The sequence below is a fragment of the Podarcis filfolensis genome (genome assembly GCF_964270895.1).
Source record: "Podarcis filfolensis genome assembly, chromosome: 13".
NCBI lineage: Eukaryota > Metazoa > Chordata > Lepidosauria > Squamata > Lacertidae > Podarcis > Podarcis filfolensis.
This window is the reverse complement of record NC_139615.1, coordinates 19,750,453-19,776,275: the sequence shown is the minus strand read 5'-3', so window position 1 is coordinate 19,776,275 and position 25,823 is coordinate 19,750,453. Positions and strand designations below refer to the sequence as shown.

The window sequence follows — 25,823 nt, the reverse complement described above, 5'->3', positions numbered from 1 at the left end:
CTAGTAAAGCCGAATTACTGTGTCACAAAATGATGCATGTCTAAAAAGTGTGTCACCAACGTGAAAAGTTTGGAAAGCTCTCGTTTAGAGAGAGAAAACATGGGGAAGGGCGAGGGTGGCCATTCAGGTGAGGTTTCAGAGACATTGGCAGAGGAAGGTTGCTATGTGGCTAGAACCTCTTCTGGCCTGTGGACATTTTTTAAAAAAAGATTCAGACAGCTGCCTGTTCATCCAATGAAAAAGCCATTACTTCTGAGGCAGTCCTGGTTCTGGCCTGCTTAGCAAAGCAGTGCTATGGCAGCAAGTGCAGCTGTCACAGCGCTGCTCCATTAAGTTGGCAGGTAAGGTCTGCACTGCAATCCATTCATTCCAACCTGATCAGTTCTGCTTTTTCAGGACTGCTCTTATGAATCACACCATAATTTCTGGTTTGTCTTTAAGGGCAGGTCGTGACACTTCAGCCTGAGCTCAGGTGCTTTCCCCTGAACACCCTTGGACACCTTTTGGCTGCTTCTCCTCAGTCTGAGGCAAATCAGAGGGGAATGTTGGGGCTGATGTGTGTTTTTAAAAAAGGTTTTCCAAATCCATGACCAAGGGGGAAAAGGGGAATTTCCAAGCTCTGCCCCACTGAGACCAAATGATGGGGTATGTAATTAATGAGAACCACAAGGAAGATGCCCACAACTGCCCTGCCTGTTTGATGACTTTGGGGGCTATTTTGTTGCTCTACCTTATGAAGAGCTGAACCACTGGGGATGCCAGCCAATCATCAACAGAAGCCTACAAACTACCCAGGAGGTGACTTCTCCCACACAGCGAATCAGATTCTGAACCCTAAAAATCCAACATTCCTCCTCCTTCAGGTGAAACCCTCATCCCAGGTGCTCTTAGCCAGTCAGAACAATTTGTCTCCATGAGTGCATGGAATAATTGCAGGATGAACCTATTGGAACCACGAACCCCAATAATTGCAGGAAATAACTGCCTTCTTAACCAATCAGGATCTACAGCTAGCATTCCTGAAACCAATGGGCGAGGCACTCACCGTGCTGCTACCCAGCCGGTCCAGATATACATCTAGTCCACCCCGAGACAAGTAAACCGGGTGCCTCCAAGACAGAAGGAAACACCGCTGGAGGTTGCAAAAGGACCAGCTGAAGATGGGAGGCCGGTTCTGTGTCATGCTACTGCTGCTGGCAGTTGGGGCTCAAGGGCTCATGAGGTGAGAGAAAGCAAGACGTTTCTTAAGCTCCATGGTGGGAGAGGTTAGTGGGGTATTCCAGTAGCTAGGATTCCTATGTGGAGCAACAGTTTTGAGTGGGTCAGGGATGCTAGACCTCCAGGAGATGACGGGACAACACAGCTTAATTTTAAGCATCAGCTGGTGCAATGGGTAGCTTGAGTTTCCTGAAAGAGGCATACAGTCTAGTGGAAGGCAAAGAGACAGCTCAGTTTTAGTAGAACATAGGGAGCTGTGGTATACTGAGGGCTTATCCGCACTACTCTTTCCCCACTGCTTCCCCTGGGGGAATCTTTAGGGTGCAATCGGAGCAAATGGCAATTTGGGTTTTCCCCAGATTGCCATTTGTTCTGATTTATCACTAAAGAGTGGGCTCTCCCTTGGAAAGGAGTAGGGCAGGAGGAAAGCTGCTCAGACCTGCACTTTCTAGGTACAGCACTAGCGGAAGTGTGGAAGAGCCCTGGGTCAGACAATTGGTCCACCCGGCTCAGTAGTGTGTTCACTGCCTGGCAGTCACTCTCCAGAGTTTCAGAGCACCTCTCCCAGCACAGCCTGGAGATGCCAGGAATTGAACCTGGGACCTTCTGCATGCAAAGCAGGTGCTCTACCGCAGAGCTACAGCTCTTCTTCTTCTTGCATGGGGATGTTCCAGGTTCAATTCCTGGCACCTCCAGTTAGGTCTGGGAATGTCCTCAGCATAGGCACCAACTCCTAGAGGCTTAGGTCCCTTCAGCCCCCACAATAAAATATTTGATACCAGAGTTGATGGGCATTGCTACCTTTCCTTCTTTTCCACGTTTGGACTTTGTTTCCCGACAAGCCCTGTAAAAGAACTTATAAAAAGTTTGATGGCAAGAGAGCTGGGATTGGGCAAAACCTCTGACATTGTTCCTTGCGATTGGAGTGGAGAGAGAGAGTGCAAACTGGGCAGGTTTACGGCGTTCTATTACAACAAGTGAGGAAGCAGTTCCCAGTTGCTTATCATTTTAAAAAATTAAACTAGGAGCACCTAATTCAGATGACTTGGAGGGTAAAACTCCACACCCATTGTTGTTGCTGTTGTTGAATGAATGAATGAATGAATGTTGATTATCACAGCTAAACAGCCAGCATAGGTTGCTGCTGTTGTTAGTTCACCCTTTACCCCAAGGTCCCAGGGCAGGTTACAACAATCAAAATATTTAAAAGCAATTTAAGACAACTTACTGTCGCAGAAATAAGGTGGGTCCTAAAAAAATATGCCCAAGCAGGCAAATGCACAATTTTGCAGCCAACCCTCATTGATTTTAGGCAGGAGGGAGGGGGAGGAGTTAACAAAGTGCATAGAAATTTGGGGTTTTGGAAGAGTTGCGTTCAAGTCCCCTTTTAGCTTTAATAATTCAGAGTAGCCAAGGACCAATCACCAGTCACCCTCACAGAGCTGTTTAGGGGATAAAAAGTGGGGTAGGGGAATATACCTTCACCAGCACTAGGTACCTCTGTTGCTAAGATTGGAGACAGGGTTTATCTGGCACACACAACCCAAATATTTTATTCAAGTTGGCATCCCTAATCCCCAGCCTGGAAAGCCAGTCAGTACCCAGCTAGATGGACCAATGGCCTGGCTTAGTATCAGTCAGATTCCTATGTTCTTGTGGAAGAGAAGAGCGACTCACTATGGTTTTCCACTACAGACTGGGAAGGGAGAAGGGACTAGTGGTTAGAATGGAAGATCAGAAATCTCTTGGGATTGCAAACCAGCGGGTTGAAGCAGAGGGTGATGGGCCCCTGAGAGGTGATGAGGGAGAAAGAAGGCAGGTTGTTTTGTGAAAGGAGGAAGACCTTGTGAAATGCAGCAGCAACATTAAGAGCCAGGCTTAGAACTCCAGGATTCTCAGGAATAAAGGTTTGGATTAAATTATAGCAGCAGGCAAAGTTATGCTGAAAACAAGGTTCCCACACCCTTTTTTCCCTCCTGAAGACTGCTGTGCTGAATTACAGGCAAAAATTCAACAGGAGAAGCTTTCCTCATGCTCCAGCTCCATATCTGGGAAAACTTTGCCTTTTGAACTTGTGTCTGTCGGACAGCTGCTTTAAAAATATAGATGCTGAGCCAAGAAAATGGGTCACTCTCCTAGCAAGACCTCAGGGATAGTGGAGGGTCCAGTCCAGGAGAGGACTGGATTAGTGCTGGCTTTCTAGGGGTGCCTCCAGACTGCTGGTATTTTGCTGGAGGGATTCAGGCGCATAAGAAGTAGATTAAAGGCTCTGCAGAATGAATGCTGATTGCCATATAACCGCCCTGTAAACAAATTAGAATGAATGCTCAATAAAAACAGGAGGCAGTCTTAAACCCCCTCATAAGCATTGTGCAAACAAACCAGGGAGCATGCCAAATAAATAGGTCACTGGAGGATTCCCTAGCATTGCCAGTCTGAGTGAGGTTGCCAAGTGACATGCTCCTCTGCCTTTAACAGTAGGTTGATGTGTGGAAACCAGCCACTGAAGATTTTTCTGGGTACAGAGCTAAATGTTATTGCTTGCTAGCATCTGCCTGTCAAACTGAAATTTTAAATCCCACCTTTCCTTCAAGGAGCTCAAGGTGACATGCATCATTCTGCCCTGCCCCACCCATTTTGTCCTCACGACAGCCTTGCAAGGTGGGTTAGGCTGACCAAGACTAAGGTGACCCAGGGAGCTTCATGGCTGACTGGGAACAAGAACCCTGGTAACCCAGGTGGTCCTAGGTCCAGCACTCTAACCACTGCACCGCGTTGTCAAAGGCTCAGGAGCAACAGAGGCGGGTTATACTACAAACAGAAAAGTTGGCACCCCTCTTACCAAAACCGAGGCACAAGCACATTGTTTTCTGAGTGGGGAGTTTCAGGTTATCAGTTTGACAGTGGGAGTAACATGATGTCACACCAAACCTTTACCTAGCACGCACTTCCTGTCTGCGCAAGGTGCTCGGCCTCAGCGCTCTGCGCTCCGTTCTGCTGAGCCAACATCCTTCCGCCTCCCAGCCCATGTAGGAATACATTAGCCAAAGAGCAAAACAAAACACCTGAGAGCAGCCCTCGTTAAGAAGGCCCTTGTAATTATGACACCGATACTTGGCCATCACCCAGCTGTAGGTAGGAGGGATGAGCAAGGGAGATAATTACAGATATGCTGCGCTGCTCATCAACAGGCAGGGCAGGACATGTGCGCTGGGGCGGTGAGGCCAGCCCTTCACCTGGGGTTGGAATCGGAGCTAGCAGGAGGCAGCCCCTGGAAAAGATGTGCTTCCCTGCCTCTTCCATAACCACATGGCAGGGATCAGCTCCCTCTTTTGCATAGGGCTCAGATGACTACCTGGAACCCAGTGGGTGGGGAGTTTTCCCTGGCAAGAAAATGGGATTATCCCGGAAGAACTTGGTGGGCGTTATGCTCTGCATGACTCTTACCTGCCCTGTCCTGAACGCAGAGATCTGGCAGCTCTTTATTTGTCTTCTAGTTTTTTTGAAGACAGACATATATACAGTGTGTGTGTGTGTGTGTGTGTGTGTGTGTGTGTAAAATAGAACTTTATTGAGGTTGATAATAAGCCAGCAAAATTTTCGCCAACTTCTGCCAGTCACAGAAATAGGATTCTACAGTACTACATTTTGCTCTGCGTGCTTTTGGAAGAGCAGGGGTTTATTATTATTATTATTATTATTATTATTATTATTATTATTATTATATTTGCACTAGTGTGGCTAGGAAAAAAAGGGGGCCATTTTACGTGCCGTACCAGTTTCTGGCTCAGTACTGCTGTCACCCCATAGACACCCTCTCTCTTCTAAAATAACCCAGGGCCATTCTTAAATGCAGGAATGCAGAACTTGTGACCCTCCCAGTGTTGCTGGACCAGGCCATATCCCACATCATTTACTTAAAGCACTCTTATGCCACTTGAACAGTCATGGCTCCCCCTCCCCCCAATAATATCGGAAATTGTTAAAGGTGTTGGGAGTCGTAGCTCTGCGAGGGGGTCCCCTAACCACTCTTTACACCCTTAACAAACTACACTTCCCAGAATTATTTGGAGGAAGCTGTAAAATAGTGTAAGAGTGCTTGAGATGTGTGGTATGGGCAGCCCTCCTTGCCCATGCTGGCTGGGGTTGATGGTAGCTGGAGTCCAACAGGGCTGTTGTATGTTTTTAAAGGACTCAGAGCACAGGCCTATGACACAAGTTTGCACAAAAATTGCAAACACCCCCCTCCTTTCCCAAATAATTAATTCCATTCCTTTCCCAAATAACCCAGGCATCCTAGACCTGGGCTCCATAGCTAGTGTCTGAAGTCTGTTTTTGTTTGGCCAAGTGCTTCCTCACCAGCAACTACCCACCACAGGAAATGGGGGGGAGGGGGAGGACAGACGGACCTGTGTGGCTCTCCAAATGTTGCTGGACTAAAAGTCCCATCAGCCTCAGCTCCTCCCGGTGACCTTTATATTCAGCATTTATATTCAGCATTCATCCAGATTTGCCAGCACAAAGCTTACATGGTGGTTAGACATGGGGCATTTCCAGGCCACCTGTTTATTGAGCGTTCATCCTGACTTGCTTGCAGATGACATTGGCTGATTAATGATGATTCATTACCATTTGTTTATGGTGTGGTTAGATGACATTGCATCAAAGCAATTGTTATCCCACACTTTTCCTGTGGGGGCGGGGCGAGGGGGGAATAGTTATAGATCACTAGTGTAGGATAATTCATGAGATACTTGGCCAGATCCCTAGATCCAAAGCTCAGGGATAAACATACTCTCCAGCAAGAAAAAGCCCCCGGCAGTGTTTAAAAAGGCACAAAAGCAAGCAATAGTGTAGCGTGGGAATTTACAGTGTTAAACCTTTTAATATCCCGTTAAGTCCACTACCAGAGCTTCCACATTTCTATCCCACTTAGAGTTCATCAGACCACACACCTTAGTAAGTTTTAAAATGCTTTACCTACAACATTCCAAAGGTCAGGTTCATGAATCTATCCATACAGCAGCAAGTGAACACAGGCAGGAATCTTGGGGTACAAAATATAGTGAAATAGCTCTAAGCATGCGGTCTGAGCTTGTAGCGAGCAAGCTCATGCACATCCTATTTCAGAGAGTTCACATTGTTTGCTCTTTCCCATGTGAGGGGGATGACCTAGCAGCTGAATATAGCAATTCTGCGGTCTTAACCCCTTCATGCATTAACTAGCCCTATGATTGCTAGTTATATTTGATTGTAATTTCCCACATTTCCCTGTCACTTTCATTATGGCAAAAAGTTTGATATTTTGGGGAAGCGGGTTTGTTGTGCAAGACCTCCCAATCAACTATAACTGGGCATTGAGAATTTGCCAGTATGTGACTGAATCCCACCAGAACATAGCCAGACATGTCAAAACTTGCTTGAGTAGTTCTGATTTCACCAGGCAATTATACAACATTGAATATTCATCCTGCATTCGTCTTGATTTGCTAGCAGGGTTTTTATATGTCTTCCCATTATTCATTTGTCCTTTCTACGTGTTTCAATACACGTTCACATCACTTTCCTAAACCAAAACCAAAATGGATTTGTTGCACTAGGGCAATAGAGCGCTTTAATCCACTTTACTTGTGCAAATCTCAGATGCCTCCAGGTGGTTGGTATTTTGCAAAAGTGATTCAAGTGCATACTGGAACATTATGCAGGAAAATTGTCCCATAATGAAATCTATAAGCCTCCCTCCTCAACTAACTCCTTCAGATTTTAGCCCCCATAGTCTTCTAAAAACAATAATTAGGGTCTGAGACAAAACAGTAAGGGGGAAAAGGTCCCTCTCCCCCTGTAATTTGAGCACTTAGCTCCTGTACTTCACTGCAACAAAGCCTTAAGTTTGTGTAACTGAGGTCACATCCACACCATGCATTTAATCCACTCTTACACCATGGAGTCATGGAGAACCTTGGGAACTGTAGTTTGTTAAGGGTACTGGGCATTCTAGGTCTGGGAGGGTCAGCACCCTGAACAATTTCCAGGATTCTTCACTGGAAGCTATAACAGTGCTTGAAATGTAGGGTTATTTTGGCACCTGAAAATCCCACAAGCACGAATCTGAGGGCCCTGGCAATACCAATACAATATTTAAATAATAGTAGTAAACAAAACACTTGGTTTCCCTTTCATTGCACCTAAAACCTGCTGCCTGAGGCAGCCACCTCACTGTCTAACACAGGGGTCAGCAATCTTTTTCAGCTGTGGGCCGGTCCACCGTCCCTCAGACTATGTGGTGGGCTGGACTATATTTTGGGGGGGAAATATGAACAAATTCCTATGCCCCACAAATAACCCAGAGACGCATTTTAAATAAAAGCACACATTCTACTCATGTAAAAACACGCTGATTCCTGGACTGTTCGCGGGCCAGATTGCGAAGGCGATTAGGCCGCATCCGGCCCATGGGCCTTAGGTTGCCTACCCCTGGTCTAATGAAAGGGCTGGTCCTAATAATGCATTCCTCCTGACAACTCTCCTCTGCTTATTTTCCTCTCCTTGGCAGGATCCCATTGCAGAAGTTCCCCTCAGTCCGAAGCCGGTTTGGCCGGTCAGGCCTCCCCATCGCTGACTTGTTAAGACGAGGACGAGTCAGGTCTGGGTCACCCTCGGAAGAAGGTTCTGTCGCCCGCCAACGCCTGCACAACTACATGGATGTAAGTGCCCACGAATGGCAGATGGTGCCCATTGGGACAGGAAGGGCAGAAGGCAGGGAGCCCAACAGGAGGCAGAGACAAAGCCCCTGATAGGCACCAATTAATTCTAGTTTTATCCCCATTCTCCTCTCTGCTGATTTCTGAGGGGGAGGAAGCTGATGGGCCGTGCCCCCTGACCCCCCAAATGGTGGGGGTAGGCTGAGTGGGGGGGGGCAATGTCCCATTTGCCCTAGTGGAACAACCCCCAGTAGTGCCCACTCACCTTCCCTAGGGTATGGACAGAAACTAGGACTGATGGCACCTTGTACAACCCCCCTGTCAAACCTTGCACCAGCCCTGGGAAATGAGAAGCCATTTGGGGAATTCTGTGTTGACCCCTTCCTTTCCCATTCTACCCTAGGCACAATACTATGGACAGGTCTGCATTGGAACCCCAGAACAGTGCTTCAATGTTGTCTTTGATACTGGTTCGTCCAATTTGTGGGTGCCCTCCTCCAAATGTTGCCTGTTTCACCTGGCATGCTGTAAGTTTATTTTTTATTCTTATTGGCTTTCCTCACAAAAGTGACCCCAAGCAAACCCACAAGAGCAACGAAACACTAAAACCAAGTATAACAAACAGCTGATAAAAACCTGAAAACACAACTATACACATTCTTGCTGCCTTGTAGCTCAGTCGGTAGAGCATGAGACTCTTAAATCTCAGGCTCATGGCTTCAAGCCCTACGTCGGGGAAAAGATTCCTGCATTGCATAGAGGGGCTAGGTCACCCTCGTGGTCCCTTCCAACTCTATGATTCTATATAAAAGACGGGTCTTACAGATCCCACCTCACTGTAAAGGCCACAATTGTTTGAAACCCTTCAAACTAAGAGCTGAAACCCTGGTTACAAATGAATCGGCACCTAAAACTAGATAAAGATGGCACCAGGCAGGCCTCCCTGGGGAGAGAGTTCCACAAGTGGTGATCTACCACTGAAAAGGCCCATTCTTGGGGAATGAGGTGGTAGCAGTGATCTAAGCACTACAGTGGAACCTTGGTTCTCGAACTTAATCCATTCCAGAAGTCCGTTCGACTCCCGAAACCCTTTGAAAACTGAGGCGTAGCTTCCGATTGGCTGCAGGAGCTTCCTGCACTCAAGCGGAAGCTGTGTCAGATGTTTGGCTTCTGAAAAACGTTCAAAAACCAGAACACTTACTTCTGGGTTTTTGACGTCCGGCAGCCGATTTGTTCATCAACTAAGCCGTTCAAGAACCGAGGTACCACTGTACTCTAGTTGTTTCTATGGATTACTATTACTGTTTTTTTATTTTATGAGAACCAGTGTAGTAAACCATACAGCCCCTTGTGCTGCAGTTCCCAAGCACCAACCATAGTTAATTATTCCTAACCATCGTTCATGATTTCCTATGAATGCAGAGATGGCTCCTGTTTTGCTCCTCCTGTAACACGAGCAACAGTGGCAAACCATTGATGCTTGGCTTTGTTTTCTGTTCAAACTAGGATTTATGGTTTGTTTTGCTATCCCTTCTGCTAGCAAAGGAGCAAAGAAGGAGCATTTTCGCAATCAAGGTTCACCGTGATGTGCGAATGCAGCTACTACAATGCTATTTTTATCAAAAGAAAACATCTTGCCGTCTTGCCAAGATGTCTCCCCCCTGCCAATTTCCCACTTCCCATCCGTTTTATAAAAATATCAAATATTGGGAAAATATTGCTTAAACAGAAGAGTTTTACAGTGCTGTAACACAATAACGCTAATTTTAAAACAATGAAAAGCTGTCATTACACACATTTTCTTTCTGATTAAACACTTACCATATGCACTTCTGATCAAAAACAAACTTTTAAAAATATATGTATTTCTTGGGCAGCAATGCACAATCACACTTACATAAATGAGCTTTCAGTGCTAAATTAATCAGCGATATAAGTACCTATTTATATATAGCTTGAAATCACTCAGGCGAACCGAATTTTCTCTTTATTCATGCACAGCTGCTCTGTCACAATGCCCACTAGTGGTGGGGATGTAGCATAGCAGCATAAACACACAGAAAACGTGGTAGTGTGGAAAATACGGTAGTTACAATTCTCCTTGTCACTTCCGGGAGAAGAGTAATGGCTTATTCATGCTCAGGGCATCAGTCTGGAAGAGGGATGGGGGAGAAATCTGATTCAGTTCGCATTTGAAGCCAAATCGGTCAAATCTGCCCTTTCTGAAACAATATGAGAACTGAAACAGAGCCATCCTTTCAAAATTTCCATTTCTCCAAATGTTGTGATGCAAATCTCCCAGCAAACAGTGTTTACAAAAAACATGTGATAGGGGAAAATGTGTGTGTATACACACACACACACACACACACACACCATATTCAGGTGCATTATATCTGGAAAAATGCTTACGGAAATGTGCACATGAATCAATACCACGTACAAATAGGTGGTTATTTAGGAGACCCTTGCACTAAAATGCTGAATTATTTTCATGTGGATGTTTGGTTTTTCTAAACATTTCAAATGGCTGCAGAAATGTATAGAACCAAATTTAAGACTGGAACAATGGGAAATTGAAAGAAGTACTCTGGAATCAGCCCGGAATAAACGCTGTCCTGAGTGTCTTGCACCAAATGATGGTTTCCTAAATAAATAAACAGAAAAATACTAGGGTCAGGGATAGTAATGAGGTTCCTGGGCCAAATCTAGCCTCCTAAGAGATGTCAACAGCCCCCTGTTGTGGATGACTTGAGAAGCTGGTTCCACCTGAGACAAGAGAACTTGCTGGCAGGCCATCGTAAGGGGTGTGGGTGAAGTGGGTGCTAGACTACGCTTCACCCTCTCCTCAAAGTGTTGCTGTCACCAGTGTTCTAGAGCAGGAGTGAGGAAGTGGATGTGGCCACTGGCCCACCATCCACTGGCTATTTTTGGCCAGAGGGCTGGGCCAGCCAGCTGCCAGTTACCTGACATCATACCATGTCAAGCGATTCTGCTTCAAAGGAAGAATCAGGAGTGCGCTAATCTTCCTTGGCACTCCTGGGTTGAATTCAAACTTCTGCTGCACTGACTTGCCCCTTGTAAGCCCCAGCTCAAATTCAAGCCAAAGATTCCTGCCAAAAGCAGGGCTTGCCTTTGGGCTTTCAGCAGGAACCTTGGCAGCTGCAGGCTGAATTTGGCTCCTGGGTGGAAGTGATTCCGGTGAGGCTTGGCATTTGGTGACGACTTTAAAAGGTGCCCAACCCCACTTGCAGATGAACCACCAGAGCATCATAACTCTAAGGCTCCCTGCCGTTCCTTTGCAACCCTGGCTTTGCTTACCTCACACCTGACACCAGATGATGTCAGGTGGAGGCTTGGGGAATAACAGACTGGCAGGCCACACAAGTATCCCTAGTTGGCCTCACTTGACCTGAGATTCCCCATCCTTGCTGTGCAGCCTTAGGGAGGAAGGCCTTTATACTCTTCTTGATCTCAAGAAAAGATCGTGCAATTGTTGAATGATAACAGGACAGTGTCACCTGTGAGGTAGCTGCTGCTAAGGAAACCGTAAGCTTTGATGATGATGATGATGATGATGATGGTAATAACAACAATATTTTTAATAAAATGTTCCTGGGAGCTAGAAGCACTAGAGTTGAAACCAACCCCTATCCTGCCACCACACAGACAGCTGCTTTCTCTCTCCTCAGGGGTACACAGTCACTACCACGGCTTTTTCTCCTTGACTCACAAGGCCAACAAAGCCAAATTTGCCATTCACTATGGAAGCGGGAGTCTCAAAGGATTCTTGAGCGAGGATGTTCTGAGGGTGAGTACAGGGGGCTCAGATGCCTAGGTTCTTCTCCAAGAGGCAGAATAAGCTTAACCAGTGGGGGAGGGAAGGTTTCTGTACGATTTACCTTCAGAACGTGACTTCAGTGCCAGGTCAGCCCTGGAGGTTATCATGGGGAGGGGATGGAGGATGGGGGAAAGCACCCAAGCATGCAGGGTGTCTTTTCCTTCACACCGAATCACCAGCATCGGCCCACAAGTTCACACACCTCTGTGATAGCTTCTAAGAGAGAGAGGGAGTTGTGCCTGGGAACTGTGCACTCCTTTTTATTAAATGGTGGAGACCATGGCCCTTTGGTTGTGAAAGTGATGAAGAGACTAATGTTTTAAAATGTTAGATACATATATGAAGGTTCCAGCTGTTGTGTTGTTGTTGTTGTTGTTGTTGTTGTTGTTGTTGTTGTTGTTGTTGTTGTTTGCCAGGGACAGTTCTGGCCCTGTTCTGGCCCCTGATCCCAGTAAACCACTGCTTCTATTTTTGCCTTTTGACTATTGTGAATGACATTTTGAAAAAACACAAAAACCCACACAGCCTTTATCCTTTACCCCTGAATAACTGTGAGGCTGACACAACCAACTAGGTTTTCATAGCGTTCTTGAAAAGCTCACCATGGCTTAGGCCTCTGTGTACCTTCTGTGTGGTAAGTGCATTTTTTTGTGCCAGCAATGCCTCTCGAGTACCACGGGCATAACTGGGCTTCCGCCAAATCCTGTAGCCCTTCAGCTTTCCATAACTCTGGTACAGGGATTGCACCCTAAATCTCTGAGTGAGGCTGAAGGCATTTTGACTTTGCTGCGCATACATGTAAACAAAGGCTTAAGAACTGGTTGTCTGTGGCCTACTGGGTGGAGTGGCCAGCTGCCAGGCCCCTTCACTACCTACTAAACATGCATCACTGTAAATGCAAGGGAACTTGGGAAGCTGCCTTATGCTGAGTCAGACCCAGAGGCACAACCTTGCGCCCGAGGTTGAGGGCGCCCAACACGTGGGACGTCGTGTGTGTGTGATGCACGATGAACGCATGACGTCACATCGTCAGGGGGAGACAAAGGGTGGAGCCAAGTGCAGCCTGGCTTCAGTGGCCAGTGGCTCCTCCTCTCTTGTGCTCAGGAGAAGCCTTCCTCCACCCCCTCAACACTGAGGCCCTTGCCAACATATACCGAGGAGGACTCCCTGGCCCTATAGAGTTGGCGCACCTGGTCACACCATTGGCCCACCTAGCTCATTATTATCTATGCTGACTGATAGTGGCTCTCTAGGGCTAATCTCAGATAATCTCAGGCCTACCTGGAGATGCCAGGGATCAAACCTGCATGCAATGCAGATGCTGTACCACCGAGCCATGGCTTTCTGAAGGCAGCCCTGTTTAGAGAAGTTTTTAATGTCTGAAGTTTTGTTCTGTTTTTAATGTTCTGTTGAAAGCCGCCCAGAGTGATAGGCAGGGTAGAAATAAATAAATAAATAAATAAATAAATAAATAAATAAATAAATAAATAAATATTATTATTATTATTATTATTATTATTATTATTATTATTATTATTTATTACTATTACTATGCCCAGGACATCTTGGGCATCCAAGCCAGCCCCGCTGAGGGCTGCTCATGACCAATGGGCTTTAGCTGATTCATTACTGAGGATGAGTCTGGAGTGTTTGTGTTTACCTTTGGAAGGCATGAGAAAAGTGAGATAGGCTTTCCTTCCAATGTAACCTCTGACAGCTTCTGTTTGTTAAACTGTAAATTGTCTAAGGCTTACTACTCCAACATCCTCCACAAGGCACTTTGAGAGATGTTTTGAAAATAGGCAAACTTATTTAAATTATATTGATGGATTACAAAGTTACATGACTAATCAACTAAAAATCTTGCAGTGGCTATGAGCCTTAATTAAAATTATTCAGACATTCATCATGGCAATACACACACACACACACACACACGGCATCATTACATGAATGTAGCACTTTGCGATATTGCCTAAGCAAATCCTAAGAGCAGAGCATATTTCAAGATAGTTACCTCTGCATTTGGAGAGAGGAAATGTGGTTTGCTTAAACTATGTTTCGGAACATGCCAAAATCTGAAACTGCAGTTTGATCCTGGCTTACCTTCACTATAGTTTACCAGATTATAATTTCTGATCTCTTCCTCTGGTTCATGAAAGAGAAGGAGGGGGAGCACACAACCCAATGGCTTGCCATGATTCATTCACATAGTGGGAAACTACTGTCTCCTGTTACATCTCAACCCAGCTACAGCTGAATCCCAGTTTCTCTTCTACTAGAAAGTAAGCACTGGATCTGAAGGAAGAAAGACAGGTGACACCACACAGGTATTCAGGGACAGAGCTCTAGGCTTAAAGATGCAGCAAGAGGATGCTAAAGCCTTGGTCCTTCAAAACTGAGTGTTGTAGTAGGTATCAGGTTTTTCTAATTCAGAGATATGTGAGTATCTGGTCGATGGAGCAGAAGACATGATGCTTACCTTCTCTCTCCTCAGATTGGCAACTTGAGCATTCAGAACCAGACATTTGCCGAGGCTACAGATCTGCCAGGTTTGGTTTTTGTAGCTGCAAAGTTTGATGGCATCATGGGGCTGGGGTATCCCAGCATCTCAGTCAACAATATCACCCCACCTTTTGATAACATGATGAAGAATAAGCTGCTTAAGAAGAACGTATTCTCCTTCCACCTCTGCAAGTAGGAATCCTTCATGTTACCTCCTCCTTTCTCTCATCCCAGTCTTACCCTGCCCAAGTCCCAATGCATCCCTTTAGAGTTGCATCCAGTGTTAGCCACAATCAGAGTAGACTCGTTGGAATTAATTGACATGACTAATGTAGCTGTTAACGAAGCTCTGGCATAATAGGATCATACCATCAAGTCCCAATTAATCTTGCTGCCCTATTCTGGACCAACTGAAGTTTCCAAACCATCTCCAAGGGCAAAAGATTACAATGCATGAGAAACTATTTGCTTTTCCTTCTCAGCTGCTGTTTGCATTGACTCAGTCTTTCTTACACTGAACATGCCCTCAAAAATATGCTCACATTTCATTGGATGTTAGGATTAGGCACACTCTCTCCATTCTCAATAGAAGAGAAGAACAAATAGAAGAGAAGAACAAGCACAGTGGTGGCCAATGTTGGTGCCTTTTCCACATTGATGGGGGGTGGGGAACATGCCTGCTCCTTTTTGCTCTTCTAAATGTGGCCACCATTTTGTCTTACTTGACACACCCCATGGCAACCATTTTGTGACTGGCACTGAATTATCAGAATTCCAAATGCATCCACTGGCCCGAAAAGGTTGGCAACCTCTGGCCTAAGTAAGCTATTAAGAGGTACTTTGAGCCGGAGTCATCTTGTTGCAGCAGGGTAGCTCTGGGTGACATCTTTTTATGCAGGAATCTGGGCTGTCAGTTTTCCAGTTGGCATAACATTCTTCTTTTCAGTGACTCACAAAGACTGGTTTAGGATTCTGAAATGCCTCTGTGTATACAATACAATTAAAGAGAATGTTGATTGCCAGGTGGAGTTCAGTACGTCCTGCCATGTATATATTCTGGGTGGATACCGTCACACATTATAGGTACATGAGTGGGATGATGCGGATATTTTCTGTGCATTCTTGGTTGTTCCTCGTCTAATGGCAGGTGGTTCCATCACTCTGGTGTTTCATGTAACATGACAGCTTTACTGGGTCTGCTTCTTTTTGGTGACAGAGTACTGGAAAATAACATTGTTTTGGTAGTGTCCTTGCTGTTGAACAATTGTAGAGCTCAAAATGTTCCAAGTTCAATTGCTAGCATTTCCAGGCAGAGCTCTTGTCTGAAACTTTGGGTAGCTGCTCCCAGTTCCTAGAGACAATACTGAGCATGTTTAGCCATTGCTCTGACTCAGTATGGCAGCTTCCTATGTACCGTATTTACAGCTATACAGGTTCAGTAGGTTATGAACAAGCATGCCAGGTGGCTACTCTACCCGGTGGCCATGGTCAATCATTTCTAGCCCCAAAGCAGTGTCAGCCCATACCCTCAAGATCAAGATCTTAAACAGCTATTTCTGCCAGCCAAGAGCCTCTCAGAAACCTTTCGCAGTCAGCACTAAAGCTCAAGCCACAGTTTGTTCAGATTCGAACTGTCCCTTTGAGACCCCACCCGGTGATGGATGTGACATGTTAGAGGAGCATGGAGCAGCCATTGCTCATCAGAATCCATTATCCATGAGGCAGGGTTGCCAACTGACCAGGGGCTGGGATGGCCTGACCTACTCCTGTACCCTTTAACAGAAAGCTAACATGCATAAATTGGCAGGTGAAGCTTATCAAAGGAACAAGATTAAAAGAACATCATGGATTTGAGTGACCGTTTGCAATTCCAAGTGTTCCCTTTGAACCACTTTGAGAACTGTAGCTGCAGGAAGGGAACAGGGGTCTCCTGGCAATCCTCAGCTCCCAGAATTCCTTGGGGGAAGCCATGACCGTTTCAGGTGGTATCATAGTGCTTTAAAGGTATGAATGTGGACTTAGGTTGCCCAGAGGCAATCTATACATTTATGCCAATGTTTATTCAACCACTTAGAGGTGTGAGGGTCCCTCCCCAGCCCTGTTAGCTGGCTCACAAGTTTTGTTAAGTAAATAAAATATCCTTTCCTCTTGCTTGCCTGCTTCACACACATACCCATTGTTGCTCCTCAGAAGAAGCACCTTTTGACCCTTTTGATTCTTCTCCTAGCACTGAGAGCGGCTACGAAAAAAACGGTGGCGAAGTGGTTTTCGGAGATATCAACCACGATGCCTATGAAGGGAAGCTCCACTACATCCCAGTGTCACGCAAGGCTTACTGGCAGATCAAGATAGACAAGTGAGTGCCGCCATTTATTTCCTGATCTGTTTCTGGGATAGATTTATGTACCGCTTAGTCATTCACATTTCCAAGATGGCGCACATAAAAACAAAACAATTAAAAGCCGCCATAGAACTGAACGCTACCTCAGAACACATGCTGGAATAAGAAAGTCTTTTGTTGCGTGGGAAGACTGAGACTAAGAAGGAAGAAGCAGATAGGCAATGCTGCCACCACCTAAACTGGCAAGTGAAGGCTGGGTGAGGGCAGACTGAGGTTGCTGGGTAAAGTGCCACTCTTGCCCCACTGGACCAGCCTCTGCTGTGCATTATTGAACTGTCCAATTTTATAACTGGGTTTCCCCACAAGGTCAATTTAGCATGCGAAAGTGGATCAATTTTATTTTTATTAGACATTATATTCCATTTCTTTCTAACCGACTTAATTGTTTCAAGGGTCTCCCGCATTTTCAAATATTTTGATCCTAATATTGTCCAATCCACCAAAGATGATGTATACGTATATTCTAAAGTTGCCCAGGTTGGGTAGTTAACACCAGATATAGGTTTCCAGGCTTTGGCACATTGCAATTAATAAGCACGATGGTATACCAAATCCGAATTTGGATTTATTTATTTTTGGCAGAGATATTCTTGGAGTTGCTGAACTCCAAAGACATTTCCTAAACAAACAAACAAAATATTTTTTAGAAATATGTTCCAGATATATAAACTGGAAGTCCTCTCAGAATATAAATTCTTGCACGAAGGCAAGAGTTGAAGGTTTTTTTCTACCCACTTTTGATTGTAGCCACACAAACACACTCCCCCCCCCCATGCCATGCCTGCTGCTGGCAATATGGATTCCAGAAGACAAATAAACCAGAAATCAACTCCTGCTTTATTTAAAACAACCAGTGTTTAAAAATTCAAACAACAAACCATTAATTTTTTAAAAATATTGACATCCTGAATATGCAGTGAACAAAACACTTTTGCTGATGGTACTTGGGTGTAGACCTAGAGAATAGCACTTCAAGTCATCAGTGAATAATAGTTATAATTGTCAAACATATTTCAACCTTACAGCCTTCCTCGGTGGCATCAGTGTCTAAAATGGCAGATTTAGCTGCTTGGGAGTTTGATAAGATAATTCAGGCTTGCATCCATCCAAATTAATGTCCTAACAGTAAATATATAATTGCATTTCCATTACTCAGCATGATTGCAATACCCCCCACCTGAAAAAGATGTTCTAAGCAAGGCCACATATCTCTATTTGCCATCTATGAGAAATGTTTGTGTTTAAAGAATAAATGTGAAGCCTAATGCAGGAAACACTCTACCCTCTGGCCTCTTGGGTACAGCAGTCCTTTCCTCTCAGTGATGCCAAGTTGCAGTTATCCTGGTGGAGTTTTCCGCCAGACCATCTGGGGAGTTCTGCTGGCGTGGCTTCATCTCTGCCAGTGGAGATACACAGCCTTTGCCAACCTGGTGCCTGGCAGATGTTTTGGACTACAACTCCCATCAGCCAGTGCTGGTTGGAGCTGATGGGAGTTGTAGTCCTAAACTTTTTGCAGGCACCAATTGGGGAAGGCTGCCTTAAGGATGCTGGGCTGGTATAATTCAGATGTAGGATTTTGCCCTAAACCTGAATCTCAGTCTGGCTTTTCCAGACAACCACTTTACAGAGCAGTATTCTAATTAAGGATATGTTCACATTAGGGACTTGCGATGCAATGAGGTCATTTTCCCGCCCACTGCATTTCAAGTTGCATTAGCATGGTGTTGTTCACATCAGAGAGCAGGTGGGGATGTCTTCACCGGATGTACATGGCCTTTTTGGTTTCCCCTGATGAGGTCAAAGCCACCATGGTGCAGCTATTAGAATGTCAGGCTAAGATCTCAGTGACCAGGGTTCGAATCCCCACTTTAGTCATGAAGCTCATTGGATGGCTTTGGACCAGCCAGTCACTATCTCACAGCCTAGCCTGCCTTGCAGAGTTGCTGCAGTGGTAACATGTGTGTGCGAAGGAGAATCATCTGTACTGCCTGAGCTACCTGGAGGGAAGGCGGACTAGAAATGTAGCAATATAAAGATTTGGTATTCTCATCATGGTAGAGTATGAGTATCTAGCAAAAGAGTTCACCCCACATCAGTGTTTGTGTGTAATCTGCAAGCCATTGTTCTGATTTACATTCTCCCAAGGCAGCAAAAAAAAGCATAATATTACAGTAAAATATAAAATTAAATTTCAAAAATGCAAGAAATCAGCTATGCATTATTGAAATCTAACAACCAGTATAAAACCATTTCCAGAGCCTCAGCTATAAACCATGAGTTTTGAGTCCTTGTGTAACACCGGACTGGAGTTCCATATGCTACCAACATTACCGATGGTCCCGGGGTTGTTTTTTAAGCTATTCAATAGGTTGTTTGTTTTGCAAGAACAGCACTAACCACAAGAGGGCAGTGCTGTTGCATTTTCAACCAACTTTCCGATATACAGTACTTGCTGCTCCTGTTTCCTGAGGTTTCTGCTATTTTTGTACTTTGCGTGTTCTCTTGGATATTATTTCTGTTATTGTTGTGGAGGGTTTTTTATTGTAAGCTGCCCTGGAGGCAAAAAAGCTGAAAGATGGGAAATCAAATGTTTTCAATGAATAAATAAAAATAAAGATGTGCTGAGTGGAAGCGGAAAATTCCAATCAATCCACGCAGCACCTTCAGGGAAAAGTCAATCGCTGGAAACCTGACATCAAGGACACTGCTAAGTCCAAAACAAACTCGGGACACAGGCCCATGACCCAGATTTTGCCGATGGGCAAATTAAAACAGTGGGTGGTTGAGGTCTTAGGTCACATCCATATCCTACATTTAAAGCACTCTTAGACCACTTTTAACAGTCATGAAGAACCTTGAGAACTGTAGTTTGTTAAGAGTGCTGGGAACTATAGCTACGTGAGATCAGCTACAGTAGTTCCTAGGATTTTCCAGGCCTCTTAAAAGGTCTTTAAATGTAACAGTATAGAGAGAAACAGCCCATGCAATTTTTATGCAGGGGGATCAGTGCAAAAAACAAAACAAAACCCAAGGGCTCAGGTCCCTAACAACACTCCCTGCCTGATATGCTAGTTTTCTTGGTGCGGAGGTTTATTTATTCAATTCGTGTGTGTAAAGAAGAAAGAGGAACAGCCCAGACACAGGTTCATCCCCTTCATCTGCTGTTGGTGAGAACTAGATCTTAAACTGCCAATCCCAAGCTCTTTCAGCGGTGTGTATGAGTTTGGTGGTCAGAGTCCTCCTGCTCACTAGCTTCTGGTTGTCTGGCCACAGATGTGTCCTCTCAACTCTCATCAGGCCTCCAAAACACCGTGAATAAAGGCTGCCAACCACTTTCGTTTCCCCTCTGTGTAGGATAACTGTGGAGAAGCAATCCAAGAGTGAAAAATGTTGGCCGTGGAGGCTGTTTGACAAGGACAATTCAACGAAGTTGTGCAAGGACAGTTGCCAAGGCATTGTGGACACTGGCACTTCTCTTATCACAGGGTCTAGTGATGAAATCAAAGAGTTGCAGAAGGCCATTGGGGCTGAACATATCATGGGAGGACAGGTAAGGAAGAGGCAACGTGTCTTGGATCCTTTAATGACCCAACCAAAACAACAACATCAAAACCTCCATGCAGAGCCTTCCAAATTAACAAATCCACCCCTTGGTTCTGGTTTCATTGGCTTATTCTCTCTGCTGTCAATCTGTCGGTGTGATATCCCATCATACTCGAATGTGACCAGGAAGCAGAACTCAGGCTAGGGTTGTGCACTTGAAGGAGTGAGTTTATGCAGGACCATTTTCAGTGACCAGAGTCAGCAGAGGCAGGAAGCAGACTTTGTTTCTATTCCAATGGTATACCCAACATTCTTTTGCTTTCTTCCATATGAATTGGAAATCTTACGACAGTATTTTCACCTTAAAGTCCTGCACTTAAGAGGCCAGTTTTGCAGTGAGGCCAAAACCTGCCTTCCTTCCCCGACCCTGGGGCTCTTCCTGACCACCTGTTTTTTTTATCATTCATCCTGATTTGCTTACACAAAGCTTAGCATGGAGGTCAGACTATGCCTGGTGTTTGTTGAGCGTTCTTTCTTGTTTTTTTGCGGGGAGGTGATTTGACAAGGAACAGCATCAAACTGTGGGGTTCCCTCCTTTGCTCCACATCACTGACTGCCATTGGCAGGGAAGGTCACCCTGTGATGATGCAACACACTGCATTTGGCTAAGGAGAGAAGATGCAATCCCAAGGGTGCCATTTTCAGAGACAGCTCCTCATCTGCCGTTGAGTCTAGTACCTTCAACTTCTGGCAAAATGCGGTGGTGGGAGTGAGTGGAGTTTGGGGTAAATGCCCTAGCATAGAAGAGGTGTGTTAAGAGAAGAATGGCTGTCCAGTCTCTTCCCCTTCCCTTCCTCATGGCACTCTCCCTTTCCCCACCACAGTATGCAATAGATTGCAGTAAACTTCCTGAGCTACCAAACGTGACTTTTCATCTTGGTGGAAAGCCCTTCGCTCTGACACCAAAGGACTACGTTCTTCAGGTAAGAGAGGCCAACACAAGACCTTTGACGAAATGGTGATGGCTTTAGCAGAGGGTTGGTTAAGATGATCCTTGGGATCCAAGCAAACTTTACAATTCTGTGATTCTATGACTCTAAAGTGGTATGATGGTGCATTAAGTGTATAATGCAACTGGGGCCTTAGACCCTAGGCAGTGACAGTCAGTCTGACTGGACAATACTGACCAAGTGAACCCATGGGTCAGGCTCGGTATAAGGCAGCTTCCTATGTTCCTCAGAATTCCTGAGTGAGAGTGAGCCCACACCTTGTTCAGGAGTATAGGTGGGGGAGGAATTTGGTTAGCATTTTAATACACAACTCCCTAATTTGCACTTCTTGAAACAATATGCAGACCAAACACAGCTGTCTTTCAAAATCTGCAATTCTCCATCCAAATAATACATACATAAATGTCTACATTTGGGGAAAGTGAGCATAAAAATGCACATGTTCATGAAAATAACATTTTTAAAAAATGCATTACAAGCTAAATTGCTTGCAAAAATGTGTGTGTTGGGGAAATTTCCATGCTAAAATGAGAATAGCTGCACATTGCTGGGCGCTGGACTAGATGATCCTCAGGGTCCCTTCCAAATCTACTATTCTACGATTCTATGAATATAGGGAGAAATTTCCACTAAATGCTAATGAATTTTCATGAGGATCTTTCTTTAAATAATGCAGAGGTGTGGGGAATTGAATTTAAGATAGAAAAATGGGGGAAAGGGGAAATATTCAAACTGACAATTACTCAGCGGAAAGGACTATAGTGGCATTGCCTAAAGTCTCTAGAAGCCTGTAAGCCTCCTGCGATGGCCTCTCATTGAACTGTGCTATTTCCCTCCCATCTTCACAGATAACCCAAGGAGGAGTGACTGTCTGCCTCAGCGGCTTCATGGGTCTTGACATCCCTAAGCCCACTGGACCACTCTGGATCCTGGGTGACGTTTTCCTCCGGCGCTTTTACTCAGTCTTTGACCGAGATAATGACCAAGTTGGCTTAGCTGTCTCCAAACAAACCATATGCGGTGCAACTACAGCTGCAGTAGCAGCTACACCGGCTCCACAGGGCACAACTCCAGCTGCAGCCACCACAACCGCCGGATGTTAGCTGTCCAGTGTTCCAAGTGCTGAACTCAGGAACGCAGCAGGGTTGAGAAGCGGGGTGTGTGTATTTGCATAGCAGCAGGGGTGGGGTTCCACAGCATGGGATTTGCAGTCACCCTATTTCTCAGAACAGCTCCTTTTTTAAAAAACAACAACACAAGTTTCTAATCCTCATGGTGGCAGAGGAAAAGATGATGCACCTTGGAAAGTCCCCTTTGAACTTCAAATACATTGCTGTGTATATCAAGTGTGCAGAACTTCTCCCACCGAGTTCTCCTCTTCCATCCTCCTCCCCAGCTTGCTGATCCTATGCATGTCTACTCAGAAGTAATTCCGGTGAGGTCAGAGGGACTTTCTTCCAAGGAAGTATGGCTGGGATTGCAGCTTTTAGAGTCCTGTTTGCTACAGCAAGCAGGACAGCCTCAGACAATGGGATCAACAAGCTGGTGGGGGATAATGCTTTCTTCATGTGACTTGATAGCTCACGGCTTGATGAGTCACCCTTGGATATTTAAGGTGATGTAACATTCTGAGCCCATAGCACAGGCTTTGTGCTTTGTGCTCAGAAGGTCCCAGATTCAGCCTCTGGCATGCCTAGCGAAAAAGAGATATCGGTTATCAGGACTGTGTTACCAGATCTGTGAGTGCGTCTGTATGCATGCATGTGAGAACAAGTATCCTACATGCGTATTCACAGAAAATCTAATTTTGTGCAATTAGCAATGCTACCCTTGGGAACTGTACTGGAGACGATTGTGTGTGTGCGCGCGCACATACAAAATTGCTTTGCTTTCTTTAGCACCGATTTAGCGGTGACCAATAAGGATTCAGTATTAGTGTTCTTGCTCCTGAAATATTAACATTTGTAATATGAGTAGTGCAAATATTGCAATGCTGCGACTGTAATATTTATTCATAAAAGAATAAAGTCTGGAAGGAAATAACACAATGATATAAAAATGATTTTAAAAGCCACCATCGTTTCAGAAGCTTGAAATGCCGCTACAGAGACTTACAGGACAGAAAGGGTTAATAATGCTGGTGGAGGCTGATGGGAGATGTAGCCCAAAACATCTGGATGGCATCACCTTGGGGAAGGCTGCTCTTGTGGGTAATGCCTTCCTTTCTCCTTCATGAGAATGGTTCATAAGCCCTTGTGCATTTTGAAATTAATATGAAATGCTTATGTTTAGGATCAAAGCTCACCTAACATAGGAGGGTGCTTGGATTTGCTTTGCCAGGAGCAGCACTAGGGACTGATGAGGGGAGGGAGAGAGGCTTTCACTCTCTCACTGAGTACTGCAGCACTCCTCCCAGGCCCCCACTTGCTGTGGCATGCCAGCCTATCCTGGCCGCAACATCCATCAGTATTTGCCCCCTGAATCTCAACCGTTCCATTATAAAGTTCCCATGCCTCGCTTCCACAGCTGCTGGGAATGCGTGGACCAGGCCCGTAAGTGGCTCATAGCACGATGGAGAGGATGATCCATGTGGAGTTGGTGGCAAGTCCTTCTGGACATTACAGAAGGACAAGCAGGGTGGCTTGTTTCTCCATGACATCAGTGTGCACTTCCCAAGGGGACTGATAACGTTCTTAAGAATTCTTGCAACTTTTAAGACTCTTGCCCTGACATAGCATCTCACGTCCCAAGCAAAGTCAGAGTTCTTCTAGCTAAGTTAGCCTACTAAGCTTTTGTGTTTGTTTCCTAATGTTTCTAGTTGTGTTCTTGTTCTGTTTCCCAGCCCCGCAAATAAACACCCTTTGTTTAAGAAGTCCTGTTTCGCCTTGGATTACTGAAAAGTCCTGGCTGGCAACTGTGTGTGTCCGTGTCTAATCCACATAATGCTATACTATATTCAGACATACGCTCTTACAAGGGTGAATTGATATGCTCAGGGGCAGCCAAACTGCACAAACAACCTACACAGTAGCTTGGCGGAGGGGAGGGAGGTAACTGTTTTCCGGGACACCGATGAAGGGGGTGCAGCCATTCAGGAGGACAGCAGTACAATATTTAGGGCCAGCCCCTTGATCACGTGGCAGTTGCAGGAAGAAACATATTCTGGGTCGCCTTTTGCAAAGTGGCAGTGGCTGCCTGTTATTCCTTGCGCAAAGAAAAGCAGCTGAAAAGCCCCCAAAGGCACAGCGAGAGATGATGAGGTAAAGAGAGAGATTTTTAAAACCCTGTCAGTTGGACGCACGCGCATACCAGCATGTTAAACAGCCTCGTTTGTTCTGCGAGACCCTGTTTGATCACCGGAAAGCATCTCTTCGCTGCTGTCTTGTAATACCAGGTGGGTCCCTGCAGTGCCTGACAGCCGTACAAGACAGCTCTCCCCAGCGCTCCCAACAATTCACTCTGTGCACCAGACGCAGGGGCTCCCAAGTTTAATTAGAATAATTGACACTTGTTTTGGAAATTGGCTAAATAATAACTGCACAGCACGCCAAGCTTGAAAGGAGGAAGACTGACATCAATGATGGGGGCAGGGACCGTCCTTCGTATCACACAATTTTGTTTTTTGTTTTTGGTGGGGCGGGGAAGGGTGATGGGAGTGGCAAAAGGGGATTGGGGAGCAAAATATACTCTGAAAGTTCGAGCAAAGAATGTGAATTCAAAGGGTGCAGATGTTGTATAGCTGACAAGCAAAAGCCAGAGTGCTGGACTAGGACCTGGGAGACCAGGGTTTATATCCCTGCTCAGCCATGAAGTCCACTGAGTAATATTGGGCCAGTCATTGTCTTTCTGCCTAACCTTCCAGAGAGGGTTGTTGTGAGAATAAAAGGGAGAGTGAGGAAAGTGTTTGTGCCACCTTGAGCTCCTTGCAGAAAAAGGTGGGCTATAAATGCAGTGATAAAATAAAATGTTTTCTGATTTCTAAAAAAGGGGAAGCTTAACAGAGTGGGGTTAGTTTTAATAATGAGGACAGGAGGTGGATATTGGAGCACATTCTAAATAGTGGAGCAGTTCCTTCCACTATACTCACAGTTGGCTCCTGTGGTCCCAAAACAAAATATTTAGATCTCTGAACACCCCAGTAAGGGGTATACCTATACTACACTATATTTTATTTTGGTTTTATGCCACAGCTTCCTCCCCCCAAAAACCATTGGAACTGTGGCTTGGTGAGCATGCCAAGAATTTTCCAGCACCACAGAACTACATTTCCCATGATTCCTGGCTGAGAGAGAATTGCTACTTAAAACTAATTTAAACCAGTATCATAGATATTGCAAATTTTTAAGGGAGTTTGCGACCACAAGGCATGGTGCTGACCTCTGGCTTAGAAGCCCTTATAGAAGGAGGATTGCCTGCATGGAGTAAAGATAAAGGTGTTTCTGAGTGTGTGAATAAACTAGCCTGCTGTACAAAGGCAGTTTTGCTCTGCCCAGTTTTGCCTCTTGCTCCACCATGGCCGGCATGTGGCCCTTGGGAGGTTGCTCAGAAAGGAACTCAGTGTGGAAAAGGCTCCCCACCCTGAGGCTAAGAGATGCTGACTGGCC

General features: G+C 45.3%; 2 protein-coding genes across 2 annotated transcripts in view; one reads left to right on the top strand and one right to left on the bottom strand.

Annotated features, from left to right (window-relative positions):
• The window catches only part of LOC310746528 (integrin alpha-M-like), a 156,713-nt gene that overhangs the window by 56,328 nt on the left and 74,562 nt on the right, over positions 1-25,823 (bottom strand). The window lies entirely within an intron of this gene.
• Positions 1,068-24,091, top strand: LOC310746506 (cathepsin D-like). Its single transcript, XM_083580334.1, has 9 exons — positions 1,068-1,222; positions 7,772-7,922; positions 8,323-8,446; positions 11,612-11,730; positions 14,258-14,457; positions 16,493-16,621; positions 20,021-20,216; positions 21,094-21,192; positions 22,068-24,091. Exons 1-9 carry the CDS (start codon positions 1,161-1,163, stop codon positions 22,320-22,322), a joined length of 1,335 nt encoding a protein of 444 aa, XP_083436460.1. The 5' UTR covers positions 1,068-1,160; the 3' UTR covers positions 22,323-24,091.